The 13323-nt window shown below is 38.0% G+C and overlaps 1 protein-coding gene across 1 annotated transcript; it reads left to right on the forward strand.

Moving 5' to 3' along the window:
• The first annotated feature begins 4755 nt into the window (after positions 1 to 4755).
• LOC103713489 (V-type proton ATPase subunit E-like) lies at positions 4756 to 10803 on the forward strand. The gene is made up of 6 exons (XM_008800441.4): positions 4756 to 4989; positions 6058 to 6158; positions 7130 to 7286; positions 7713 to 7909; positions 9356 to 9455; positions 10459 to 10803. Exons 1-6 carry the CDS (start codon positions 4888 to 4890, stop codon positions 10492 to 10494), a joined length of 693 nt encoding a protein of 230 aa, XP_008798663.1. The 5' UTR covers positions 4756 to 4887; the 3' UTR covers positions 10495 to 10803.
• Positions 10804 to 13323: the final 2520 nt, after the last annotated feature.

A 13323-nucleotide genomic window follows, 5' to 3' on the forward strand; every position in this document is an offset into this window, starting at 1 on the left:
TTATATCTAGCTGGTGGTAAAACCTATGCTTATCTGATTAAATTAATAGTATTAGTAAAACTATTTATTTTATATAAAAAATCAAAATTATTCTTGAAGAAAAAAAAGCTTATATCTTTAGATGACTATCATGCCATTTAAAATTATTTTACTCATTTCTCAATTTTTTTTGATATAGCATACGGGTTTTATTTAAAATTAACAGTTTGATTAATATTATGTTAAGTTATAATTTAAAATGTTAGATAAAAATGAACTCTACGGAGGTACGAGTGGGTTCTCCAAACTATTGAATATAAATGTACTTCTTATCATGGAGGGTCATTTTTATAATTTACTCTAATATATATTACCTATTCTATATCTCGATGGTGGAGAGTGCCCATGATTTGAATCCATAGTTGCTGAACAGAGGGTTATTGCAATGGGACAAGTCTCAATTTCATATTTAGGGCAATGCCCCATGTGACATTGTGCGTAGAGAGTTTTGAATTTGAGCTGCATGTATCCTGTATTTAGAGAAAATTTAAATATTTCCATAAAATGGGATATTACGAGTTAAGTTCAGCTTGGTATAAAAGTGCTTCATATTTTATCTTCTATGAAAAAAGAAGAATGCAGCGAGATCGAGCAGGCCATTAGATAAAGGTTGGATGGATGGCATGCTATGATGGGGATAGTGACTTTGGTGAGATAGGTTCTTAGCTCGACGCCGATCTATTTGTTGTCCTACACCGCTTTGCCAAAGGCCCCTCTAGCGAAAGCGGAGTAATTGTTTAGGAACTTCATATGGGGTGTGCAGGATGGAAGGGACTTCATCTTATTGCTTAGGAGGTGGTTTGCCAGCCTTGAGGCACTGGAGTTTGGGTATTTGTTCTTTGCTGATGAAAAGGGAAGCTATGGCAGCTAGGCATGTCATCCGGTTCTTACTTGAGCTGGATGGCCTATGGAGTTCTTAATGAGGGCTAACTATGACGATCGAACCATGGCGTCGGATTTTCAGATAGGCCGGCACAGTTCATTCATCTAGCGGGAGATGTGCAATTGGGCTCCGCAAGTGACCTCTCGGATTAGGTGGGTAGTCAGCGATAGCCAGTCGATCGATGTCCTGAATGATACCTGGGTGTAAGATCTTTCTATTTGATTGTGGCCCACTATGGTTGATGTGGAGAGCTCCAGCCTTAGGGTGTGCAACCTCTTCATTTTCGAGGAGTGAAGATGGGATGCAGCGAAGGTCATGCAGGTTTTCGAGGCTCAGTTGATAGAGATGAATTTAGCCATGTCGGTTCCCAGGGGGAGGGCCTCATAGAAGGATTTGGAGTACGACGTGCAGATTCAAGGCAAGAGCCGCTGATCTTGGGAAGATGTATAGAGCTGAAGTGTCTCGGTCGATGGATGGCAGCTAGTTGTGGAAGCTCCGTGTTCATTTCTAGGTTGCCTTGTTTTTGTAGAAGGTTATATGGGGTTGCTTTCCGACCAGGGAGTGGGGCGTGAAGCTCCACCCTACCTGTGATGGATGCCTAAATGTAGAGGAGTTTATTGAGCATGTCATGTTTAGTTGTCCAAGGGTAGTCCAGGTGTGGCAGCTAACCAGATCCAACTGGTGATAGGGGGAGGGCCTATATCGATCCAATCCCTCCTCAATTCAAATTCTAAAGAAGGAAAAAAAGATTTCAATAGATCCATAGATGGAATTTAGACCAAGATTAAAATGGGCTTTAAGAAGAAAACAAGCTAAGCATGTTAATGGGTCTAATACTTATATGAAATCCAGCCTAATTCTGCTAGATTATCTAAACAAGCCTTAAAGAGATGTCCCCTGTTGGTTGATAATGGAGCTAATCGAAAGCTAATGGCACAAAGGCAACTTATAGCTCTTTGCATTCCTTTCATACATGTTGCAACTTTCACATTAAGTATCAGTATTTGATTATATATGTTCACTGGCCATCAGCCAATAGCAACACAATTTTTAAGAACAACGATCATAATTTAATTAATATATTTTAGATTGCAAGCCAAACAACCCCTTATTTATTGTTCTTTCTAAATTAGCTCAAGTAAAGGCGTCTTCTTCAAATCATCAATTTGTAGTCCTCGATAATCTAAAATACTGCATCTATTTTCTTCATTAAAGCATATCAGAGCGAATGCATACAAAAAATTTTGTATCTCCACTAAATTAATACCTAATTACAGGTAAGTAACACAAGGTCACAAGCTTCTCAAGTCAACTACTTGTAAGTTGCAGCTAATCACTCATGAGTTGTAGAATGTGATAAAAAGGGGCTACAATTGTTGTGGTTTATTCACTCCAAAACAACTGGAATTTTTAACTCCTTTGTAGATAATTTTAATCCCTCCTCTTTTTTTCAACGCAATTTTGTGGACACTCATACAAATTCGTTTTTGCATGGCTTAGTGTGACTGTTATTTTATTTGCTTCAAGTCATCAAAAATGTCCTTTCAACTCGTAACGTAGTTCTTTCTTCCCTTAGCTCCCATTCCCGGAATAAGGCAACAAATGTAGCTCCGTGCCGCTAAAATATCTATTAAAAAGAGATGAATGGGAGGTTTTTTTTTTTTTGATACAACGACGGCTCATATGTGATGGATGTAAATGCGCCAACAAAATCAGAAATCAAAATACTATATAAAGACTCTAGCATTGGCCTGTGGTTTCCCTAATCAGCCGCATCATTCGCCTCTCAGTAGACATGCGAAATCTGATGGAAGGCATACTCCTTTAATGGTCTATAAATATTACGGAGCAACGGCCGATCGGCTTTTCAAAGTTGAGGCAAACACAAATATTAAATGTGCTAGTACTAAAAACCAGCTCTATGCCATTTAACAGCTCCATCGTGCTGCTTCAATTAGATAACGCAGGAAACCGCAGCTAATAACGCGAGGATATTTTTTTTATAAAAAAAGATTTTGTTATACATAAAAATTAGGAAAAACTCAAGGTCTGCTCCAGTTGGGAGGCCCCAGACCATGAAGCAACACACATATAATCTAGATAAACGAAACCTCATGTTCCCATATAGGAATATTTTTCAAAAAGTTTAGATCACCAGGAACCATGATCGCAATGTTTGACTTATGGTAAGATAAAAACGCACATCAGATTCCCAAGTCTCGGTCAATCACAACCAATTGGTGCATTAGGGTGCGTTAATTTAAATCTAGTTGGATGTGTTAGGTTTGCAGTTGGAATCAGAATGTATTTGAATGAAAATCGAAATAAACATATTTTCTGACGCATTTGGTTTATGATTGGAATCGAAATCAAAATCGAAAAATTAATTAAGCAGAAAAAATATTTTTGAAGAATTAATTAAAAATAGATGGGTATTTTTTTAAAAATTATTTTTTGATATAAATATAATGGAATGGGATTTAAATTTTGGAAGGTGAATCGAAATTAGATTTTGAGAAATTGGGGTAATTCTCATTGGAATGGAAATGAGAATCTTAAATCAAATAACTGTTGTTTATTCTTGTTCCCATTTTGGATCTAACTTTTTTCAATCAAACATGTTTTTAATTATTTTAATTGATGGATTTTCTCTGAATGTAAGAGGAGAATGCGGTTGCCATATTAGGACCTAAATTGATTCCTTATTTTATTTGAGATGTCATTTTTTTTTCTTTGGTACATTAGAGGGACCAAGCCCAACAAAAAGAAGACGCACTTACGATCCAAGATGGGTACGTTCCTATAAATCAACAAGCGCCAAAAGGGAAAGATTAGGATGTAGGGTGTAGCTGGCTAGGTGGTCCTCATTTGCATAAGCTAACCAAATTGGGAGTTGGCTTCTTTGTTATCCCGAGTGGCCATGAATATCGTGCGTAAAAGACTTAGCCTAAATTATGTGTCACAACCTAGAATCTCACTAAAACAAACTAGCCGAAAGTATTATTTAGGTTTCTCGACCCTATAAGAGTATCCAAAATTTAGTTAGTGCATAGCATCCTCGTCGAGCTAAGAATTCAAATTCATTTAAATCTAATTACAAGCACCACAATCGGTCGGTGATCGACTCCTATAAACCCGTGTTGCATGCAAAACTATTTTATCATAATTCGGGACCTCATTCAATAAAGTTAGTCAGGAGATATCTAAACTTTATTCAAGATATAGCTGATATGAGCCTAAATACATGCTCGTACCGATTTTCATATTATGTTATATAAGGGAGGAAGCTAAAATTTAGAGTTGGCATGATTAATCCTTGCACCGCTGTTAGCGAATCTATTTCCAGCGGGGGCGAGCCCGTATATAATGCCGTATTCAATTTGATCTCTTGTAACGAAGCCAGCACCGGTCAATGTCATTTCAAGACGCAAAAGTTTGCATATCCACGAAACCAGGTCACATTCACCCGTCGCATACTTCACGACGACGCCGTAAACTGGCGGACGAGATAACTTCATGCGTCAAAGCGTCAATCTTGGACGGCGGATTTATCGTTCGCATAATAATTCTTGTGCGCGTGTGGTCAATAACCAAATAGGCTAAAAAGGTACAGGAAAGTCGGAATCAGACCTTCGAGGCACAAGCCTGCTGCCCGTTGCCACGCGTCTCCGATGGGAATGGACTATTACGCATATTATCCAATTGTCTCATGCCGCGTGGCATAGATTTTTTTTTTTTTTTGGGTTTACCGTGGTTGGGATCCATAGCGGGGCTCCTCCGCCCTGAAGGGAATAATTCGTCCGGCACTCAATGGACGCACCTATAAATACGGGATACGGCCGTCATCACCGTGTCTTCTTCTCCGTCTACCCGCAGCTTTCCTTCTCCCTTCTCGACCGGGGAAAGTTCGAAGTTTCGGGAGCTCGATCCATCGATAGCCGTCGGATCTCCGCCGCGATCCGAAGATGAACGACGCTGATGTGGCCAAGCAGATCCAGCAGATGGTGCGGTTCATCCGCCAGGAGGCGGAGGAGAAGGCCAACGAGATCTCCGTCTCCGCCGAAGAGGTTCCGATCTCTCTCCCCTTTTGTTGATCCCATTTCTCCATATCTTTGCTAAATTCTGCTGTGAGATTTCCATTCATCTGGCCATTTTTTCCCCGGATTCTCTTGGTGATGTTTATTTGACTGATCTGTTATCGTTTATTGGTAATTTAGGGAAATCTTGATAGATTGGTTCTGTGATTATCTATAATTTGGCATGAAAGAAGCTTAGAAGAGTAATTTTTATCCTTCCTGTGATGATTAATTTGGATGGATGACGCTGATGGGATGTACTAAAGATTACGCGAGGATATCATGGAAAAAGTTGATCTTCTGAGTTTTGCTATCGTTGTGCTTCTTTAGATCGCTAATATTTTGTTGAATCAATTGGTGTTTCGGTGTTTGTGTTCTGATTATAGAGTTATTCTACATTGCAGAAGTAACAAATGAGCCTATCTATCAGCTGCTGGAGATGTACATCCCAATATCCTGGAATTTTTGTTAACAGTGCTGATTTTTCTTTTCATCTTTTTCTAAATCATTTAGTTGCTTGTTGGAAGCCCATTAATTTGACAAGGTGTCGATGCAGAATTAGTTGATTGGCTGGGTTAGGTGGCAGAAAAGAGAAGCTAACTTGTAATCATAGAAAGAAGATTTCATTTTACTGTGCCGATTAGCACTGTTTATTGCTGTTTAATGCCAGGCAACTAGTCAAACAGATCATTCATCATAAGCTTCAAGGGCTTAATGAATGGATTTATCTTCACATATTAGGGATTAAGTTTTAAATGGTGAAGTTAAAAATTTGGATACGGAGAATGATAATCTTTCTTAATAAATAAAAAAAATTACTGCAAGGGCTACAAACAACAGAGGAATATCTAGATAATTGGAAACTGAAATCAGATTACAATGTTTTTTTTGGGTAATGATGAAGGATTTTGCTGCAATGCGAAATAGCCTCTTTATGTTTTGCAATTCTTGCTGTTTTACTGATTGTTGTGCTCATATAAATGCCGTTTTACCGATTTGAATTCTTTCTTTTATCTTTCCCTCCCTAAAGTCTTGTTCTATGCGTTGATGGCCTTGTAGGAATTTAACATCGAGAAATTGCAACTTTTTGAAGCTGAAAAGAAGAAGATCAGACAAGAATATGAACGAAAGGAGAAACTGGTCGAAGTTCGGAGAAAAATGTAATCCTCTTGGCACCTCTTCTTTTTGTTCTTTGACATTCATTTTCTTTTGTTATTTGTTTTCCCTGCTGACAAACTTTAAAAGACGGTTAACCCAAGAGAACTGGTGCACAGAGCAATGTGTCTCGTAAATTCAAGAGACGAATATGAAACCTAAAAGAAGGAAAAGCACTAGATTAAAGTGAACACTTCATGGTTGAGGCCCAATCCCACTAAAGAAATGACAAAAATCTAATTGTACACCATATAGCTGACAAAAATTCATATCAATAAATTCTAAAATGCACCACTACTTCCAAAGTTTATGCTCAAACTACCTTCTTATTTGTTTCAAAGTTGCAGCAAGTATTAATCTATGCTTGAATCTTGCATCACTTTGTCTAATGGGTTTTTCAGCAATGTTCAATTTCTTTCATTTACCTCATATGTTCAACTAAATTTTCTAACAAAATCTATTCTCTGAGCAACAATGTAGCACATGTTATGGGATACCATAGAGGCCTGATTAGCCCCCATAGATTTAATGTATTCATTGTTTAAGGAAGCAACTAGAAGGGAAGGAGGCTCTTCTAGGCGAGTGGTCCAGAGGAAAGTGCAAAATCAGTTTACCCTTATAGATTAAAATTGTAGAAGATGATACGAGAGTGTTGAACAATCACCACTAAGGCATATTTTAAGATGCCATATTGGGGGAACTCATGCACATACACTGTAAGATAGCAAGCCATGTACAGGCATATGAAGAGAGTAAAGTGATATGTTATGATTGCAACTTATGAATTATAAGCATGTAGGCACATGCATATATGCATGTATGCGTTAAAGTTTTTAGTTTGTAGGCACATGCATATATGTTCAACTATGCATACATGCATATATGCATGTGCCTACATGCTTATAAAAGCTAACACTTGTGAACATCTATCAGCATGATGTCATGGTTTGACAAAGTTTACTTTTTCTTTCTGCAGTGAGTATTCTATGCAGCTGAATGCTTCTCGTATCAAAGTTCTTCAGGCGCAGGATGATTTAGTCAACTCCATGAAGGAGGCTGCGGGGAAGGAACTCCTGCATATCAGCCATGATCAATATGCATATGAAAAGCTTCTGAAAGAACTGATTGTTCAGGTATCAGAGTTTGAGCATATTTTCTTGTAATTACTAGTATTGGATGCTTAAAATACCATGGCCATTTCCCATGACAACACAAAATTGATGAGTTAGTATGCTATGCAATGAAAAGCTATAAACCAGACAAAGATCTTGCATTAATGTGATTGCAAAAGGAGGAAAAAGCATGGCTTAGATAATTTTTTGTTTAGATGCTGCATATGATACGGCCGGAATAGTCACTAAATATTGGTGAGATAACTCAAATTTCTTGTCAATTGTTAACCACTTTAGTTGCAATATCAGTGCTTTCTATCATTCCAAGCTAATTCATCATTACTTAAATATCTTTGCTTTCCATAACTTGGTTCCATTTGCCATCTTTTATTATTATTATTATTATTATTAGATACTAAGCTAATACTCCTCTTTTAATCATTTTAGAGCTTGCTTAGATTGAAGGAACCAGCCGTATTGCTGCGCTGTCGTGAAGCTGACCTTTATCTTGTGCAGTCAGTTTTGGATTCAGCAAAGAATGAATATGCAGAGAAAGCAAATGTTGTTCCTCCTGAAATTGTAGTAGACTACAATGTCTACCTGCCCCCAGCTCCTACCCATCATCATGCACATGGCCTCTTTTGGTAGTGCACCTTCCATCTAAGTTCATAAATGTTTAGTGATTAAATATCTGAGCTGAATATCAATAGTTTTGCAGTCATAACTGAGAGGCCAATCCTAATCGATTTATTTAGATGCTTGTAGACTTCATGCTTTAGTTTAGTTTTTTCATAAACGACAACTTGATACACTTAGAAGCTTGGAAGGGAATATATAATTTTTATTAATACTCACAATTGCTTGTAAAATGCACCAAATGCTGTATAATATGCAAAATCATGGCTTCATATCTTGGAGGGATAAAAGTAAATATCAAATCATTGGTTAAGAAACTCTCTACATGTTTATGTCCAAGTAGGCACATGTATTTAGAGAAAACAAATAATTTCTGATTATCATGATGAGAGTTTGATTAATTTCTACAAATTTCCTTTATATTCCTTAATATCTGTATTGCAGTTACCTCTAATATTATCACAACTATAAGATGCAACCCATTTTTTATATCTAAGGGAACCTGTTGACTAAATGTATCATAACCATCATGACAACTCCATGTTATCTAAGGACTTCAGAAGGATGTTATTTTCCTTATGCACTGATCAAATGATTCACCCTGCAAAAAATATTAGAGGAAAGTTGATGGTGAATCAGTCAGTAGGCCATTAAAATGATAAGCAAAGGTCAACATCAAAATAGCAATGACCAAATAATTGAACACCTCTGTTTAGATAAAACAACCAATAGAAGGTGCTTGAATTCCACAATGAACTATTCCACTAAATACATGCTCTTAACAAACTTCCCTATGACTAAATCAACATGTTCTTAGAGAACAAGCAAATTTGTGAAGTTCATCATCGAAGAAGGGAAAAAGGTATCTTCAAGAAATCCATAAGATGCTCTTGATGGGATGGTATTTGGTTCATACACCAATGGATATCAAGTGATTTCATCATCCATCATAACCATCTCTTCTTCAAAGAACTTCAAAGTCGGAACATGAATTTCGAAAAAATCATTGGAATCTCCAAGGAAATCCCCATTCGTAATCCAGTGTTTTTAAATAGTCATTAACTCCAACTGTCAGTCCTGCTCTTATTTAATCTTTTTTGTTCAAGCCATGCATACAAGTAACAAGGCCAAAAATCTCTGATATCTCATGCCAAATACACCATCATCTCCGAAATCGAGGTCCATATTTATCAATCAAAACAGTATTCCATCTTTGTGGGCCCTTGTCCTGCACTTATTTTCTTCCATGGAACTGGCTCTTCCATATGTTAAAAAATAAAATGGCATTTGATAATGTTGTATTGTTCTTAGGGTTCTTGTTCTAGTTGCATTAGTGGCTTTAGGTGTTAACTCATTAATCCTGTGGGATTTTTGCCTTTTGTTTATTTTCTATATGGTGACTCTAATTATAAAGGATCATCAATGATGACTGATGATGGGTTTTAATGATTCAGCTCTGGAGGTGTTGTCTTGGCTTCTATAGATGGGAAGATCGTTATTGAGAACACACTTGATGCAAGGCTGGATGTTGTCTTCCGGAAGAAACTTCCAGAGGTGCTTACTTTCTCTTCACTGGATAATTTGACTTCTTTGAGCTTCGTCAACAAGTTGGCAATTTGTTGAGAAAACAAAGTGCTCTGAATATCTTATCCCAGTGCATGCATGGAAAATTTCTGCATGGACACCCTAATCTGCTGCCTACTTCAAGTCAGTCACTGTCTGACAATGTGCAATCATCAGTCCCACCATTAGATGCCGGGCAGTGATAATGTTTTTGGAAAAAATAGACAGCAGATTGGGACATCTATGGAAATTTGTTTTAGCATCTGAATTCAATTCTAGTTGTTAGGCATTATGGTGTTGTGCTCTCTTTATTTATTCTTCTTGTTTATTTTTTCTCCTGTTTTCCTTTTCTGGTTTGAATGGACCTTGAAGGTAGATATTTATTTAATGCACATTTCTTTGAGCCTTATAATATAATTTGTCAATGAAAATTTAAATTTTCCGATAATTGGGTTCAGTAATCATGGTATTACTGGCTAATATGCTGTCCTCCCTATGCTGCCCAAAAAACTGTGTAAATATCAACTCAACGTGCTTCTTTGCAGAATAATTTAAATTTTGTAAGGGGCACTCTGACATGCTTTAAGAACCAAGATACATTTAAGTGTGATATTGACCCTAATCTATGAAGACCTTTGTCTGATTATGGAGTCAGCATTATCCCATGATAAAATTTTTAAACACTTCCTGGTTCTTAGTTTGTAGATTATTTAGTTTTTAACTTGTGGGAGTCTTAGTGCTTCCTCGGCAACTGATATGTTCAGACATTATTTGTGAAAATTTGACATGGCCACATGAACACATTACTCCTTCCTATGTGGAATGTAATCCCCAGAATTGTACCAAATCACGTTATGCTTTCCATTAAATCTTGTTTTAGTCCATTTCAGATCTAATTTCATCAGATACATAATTTTCCTTCTAAACTTTTTTTTTTTTAAAATGTAAATTTGCGTTCTAAACTTGCTGCAACTTTTTGTCTCTTTTATTGCAGATCCGGAGGCATCTCTTTGGCCAGGTTATTGCTTGATCAACCGGTTTAATTTGGTAATGCTGCAAATTTCATTTGTTTGGATAATAAGTGATGGCTCATCCATTAGCGATCAGACCTGTTTGTCGAAGTACTTTTGCGCCCAGTTCACTTGGAAAAAAACTCCATTCAATATCTTGTTAGCTTTAGTATCTCTACTTCATTTGATTTATCCATTTTACCTGAATTTTTGCAAAACTCTTCATCATTCTCAAATTCGATATCACTATTTTAGAAAGCTCTAGAATAAACTGATTTGGACTAAGATCTTTATCTTGATGTATGGATTTGCTCAGCCAGTTTCACCCAGAATTCATTGGTCATAATTTGTTGTCCAGCATTACTGGTCTGTCATTAGCAGCCTGCATGCATAATGGCAGACGAAAGCTAGTTGATGCAAATTTCCAAAGTTGCCTGACCACAGTATGGTCCAAGCTTCCAGCCAATCTCATTACTTCATTAACTCTTTCTCAGTGGCACTGAATAAAGAAGAAAGACCATTGAAGGGTGGAACATTACAGACATTATACTAGCAAAAATACATAGTTGCAGGGTAAACTCTCTCAGTTTCTCTTTGGAATAGGGGTGGCAATGCTCCCAACGTGGAACTATAAGTGGAGTAGAAGGTCCCGTGCGTGAATAATGGCTGATGATGACCCAATTATGTGGACGTGCCCATACGCTGCTCGGCCACTTGCTTGGCCTCGAGTTGCTTCTTCGATGAATCGAGAACATCTTGACAGGTCGGTGACATCTGGCGTTTCTTTTTCTGTGCTCAGTAAAACCTCTCCTGTCCCATCCTGGAACATTACATACCTGATGGTTAGCTCATGAACAAAAACAAGCAAGCTAAGAAGTATTCAGTTTTAGTATAGATTAGAGAGAATAATTTCTAGGAGACAAGCAGGAACAAGAAACGGTGGAAGAATGAAGTGTACTGATGACAATAGTTTGAGGTAATCACCTGTTGAGGTTCCATGGTCAAGTTGATCAATCTTCCTTCAGTCACCTCGCTCTGCAAGAGTGGCCGTGCATTCACGAGGTATTGACACCGATCTTTGGGGATGCGAAGAACAGTTGATTCAGCGGCATTGGACATGTCTGTCGTTTCTCTGTGGTTGAGAAGTTTAATCACACTAGCCAATAAGAGTTCTCTTGGAAACCCTAGCAATGGAGATTTTATCGCGCCAAGACTGATTCATGCTTTATTGCCTCTTTATTACAAGTATACGCAGCTTCGAGAGTTCCAAGCGGAAATAGGATAAGGAATTAGGATTAACGCAGACTTATCATACAATGATTAGGAATACACAGTATGCAAGTAAATACCAAAGGGATCAGGAATCCTTCTATCAAAAAAACAGAAAAGAAAAGAAAGAGAAAGAAAAAGTATAGTTTTACCTGCAAGTTGCTGTTGGGTCTCGCGATGCACTCGAGCAGAGCATATCTCAAATTTCTCAAAACGCCCTCGCCCTTTAGAGTGCGGTAGGTTTGCCTACCTTACCCTGTAATTTGAGATGGGGTCACCGAATGGTGAGGAATTTTCCATGCTTCGCTGGTTCGATCTGGAGAATATCATCGGACATCCTAAGGTGGGCACTATGGCAGTCGTAGCAACGTTAAGCGTTGGGGATCTAGGTGCAAGCATGCAGGGCGCACTGATAATTTTTGTGGACCACAGCTTGTGATCTGGTGGTGGACGGCTGTGATCGTCCTGAATAGCACCTTTGCTCTTTGTCTCTAAAGCAGCGAATCTCTTGCCAAATGCTAGTTCGTCATCGCCTTGCACTAGAGCAGCCGTAATTCTCGTTTCGCAGATACAGAGCTCATGGTTCAGTCGGACTCGGTTGTGTTTGATGCCGTGATACGGTGGAAGTTGGCTACAGTGTTGTAACATGTTTCAGATGAGCTGCAGAAACTTGGAGCATTACAGGTTGGTGAGGTGTACCTACGAAAATTGACAATTGGCAAACATCCGGGGCTCAGGGGTGCTTCCTGGAAGGCCAGAGATCTTGATAAAATTTAGAGCCCATCACCACTTCTTGTCTCGGCAAACTTTTAGATGTGCTGTATATATACTAACATGCTATATTCTAATTAACATGCAAGGTAGAACCTTTCAGTTTGGAGAGGTGTGGGCGAAGATCAAGCATATCCATGGAAAAATGGCCGATCTCTGAGTCCTATATATTTGATGACTATTTTTTCATCTTGCCTCGCAAGGCACGGCCTTGTGGATCTTCCGAATTTAGAATGCTGGTTCTATTTGCTGCAGCTTTTTTTCATCTAATGTTTTGAGGACCTATACGGGCGTGTGTTTAGTCTTACATCGATTTTTCGTGAGTAGGTTTTGAGTACTTATATAGGATCAAGAAATCCAAATAATATCTTCTGGCTAGCCATTTTGAATGAGATTTTAGGTTGTTGCAAATAGTATCAGAGCGGACCTAGCACATAACCTATATGGACTAGAGAACATTGCAACATGGATTCATTGGGGCTGACGATAAGCTGATCGTGATGTTTATGATTAGATTTGAACTCTTAGCCTAACGAGAATGTTAAAGCTTAATCGGAAGGAGTATGTGAGGATCCCTGCGGATATCCGTTAGTCCCACATCGGTTATTTGCTAGATAGATTTTGAATGCTTATATGGAATCAAAAAATTTAAATAGTATCTTTAGCTAGCTATTTTGGATGAAATTTTGGATTATTACGAACTTTCTTTTAGTCCAGGATGATCCATAATCGCTTTCTTCAGTGTCGCTTGTATCCCTCGATCTGTTCTGCCCACTATGGTACGGATGCGAATACCAAAAGCTCTTATT

This window comes from Phoenix dactylifera, unplaced genomic scaffold (genome assembly GCF_009389715.1).
Source record: "Phoenix dactylifera cultivar Barhee BC4 unplaced genomic scaffold, palm_55x_up_171113_PBpolish2nd_filt_p 000121F, whole genome shotgun sequence".
Lineage (NCBI taxonomy): Eukaryota > Viridiplantae > Streptophyta > Magnoliopsida > Arecales > Arecaceae > Phoenix > Phoenix dactylifera.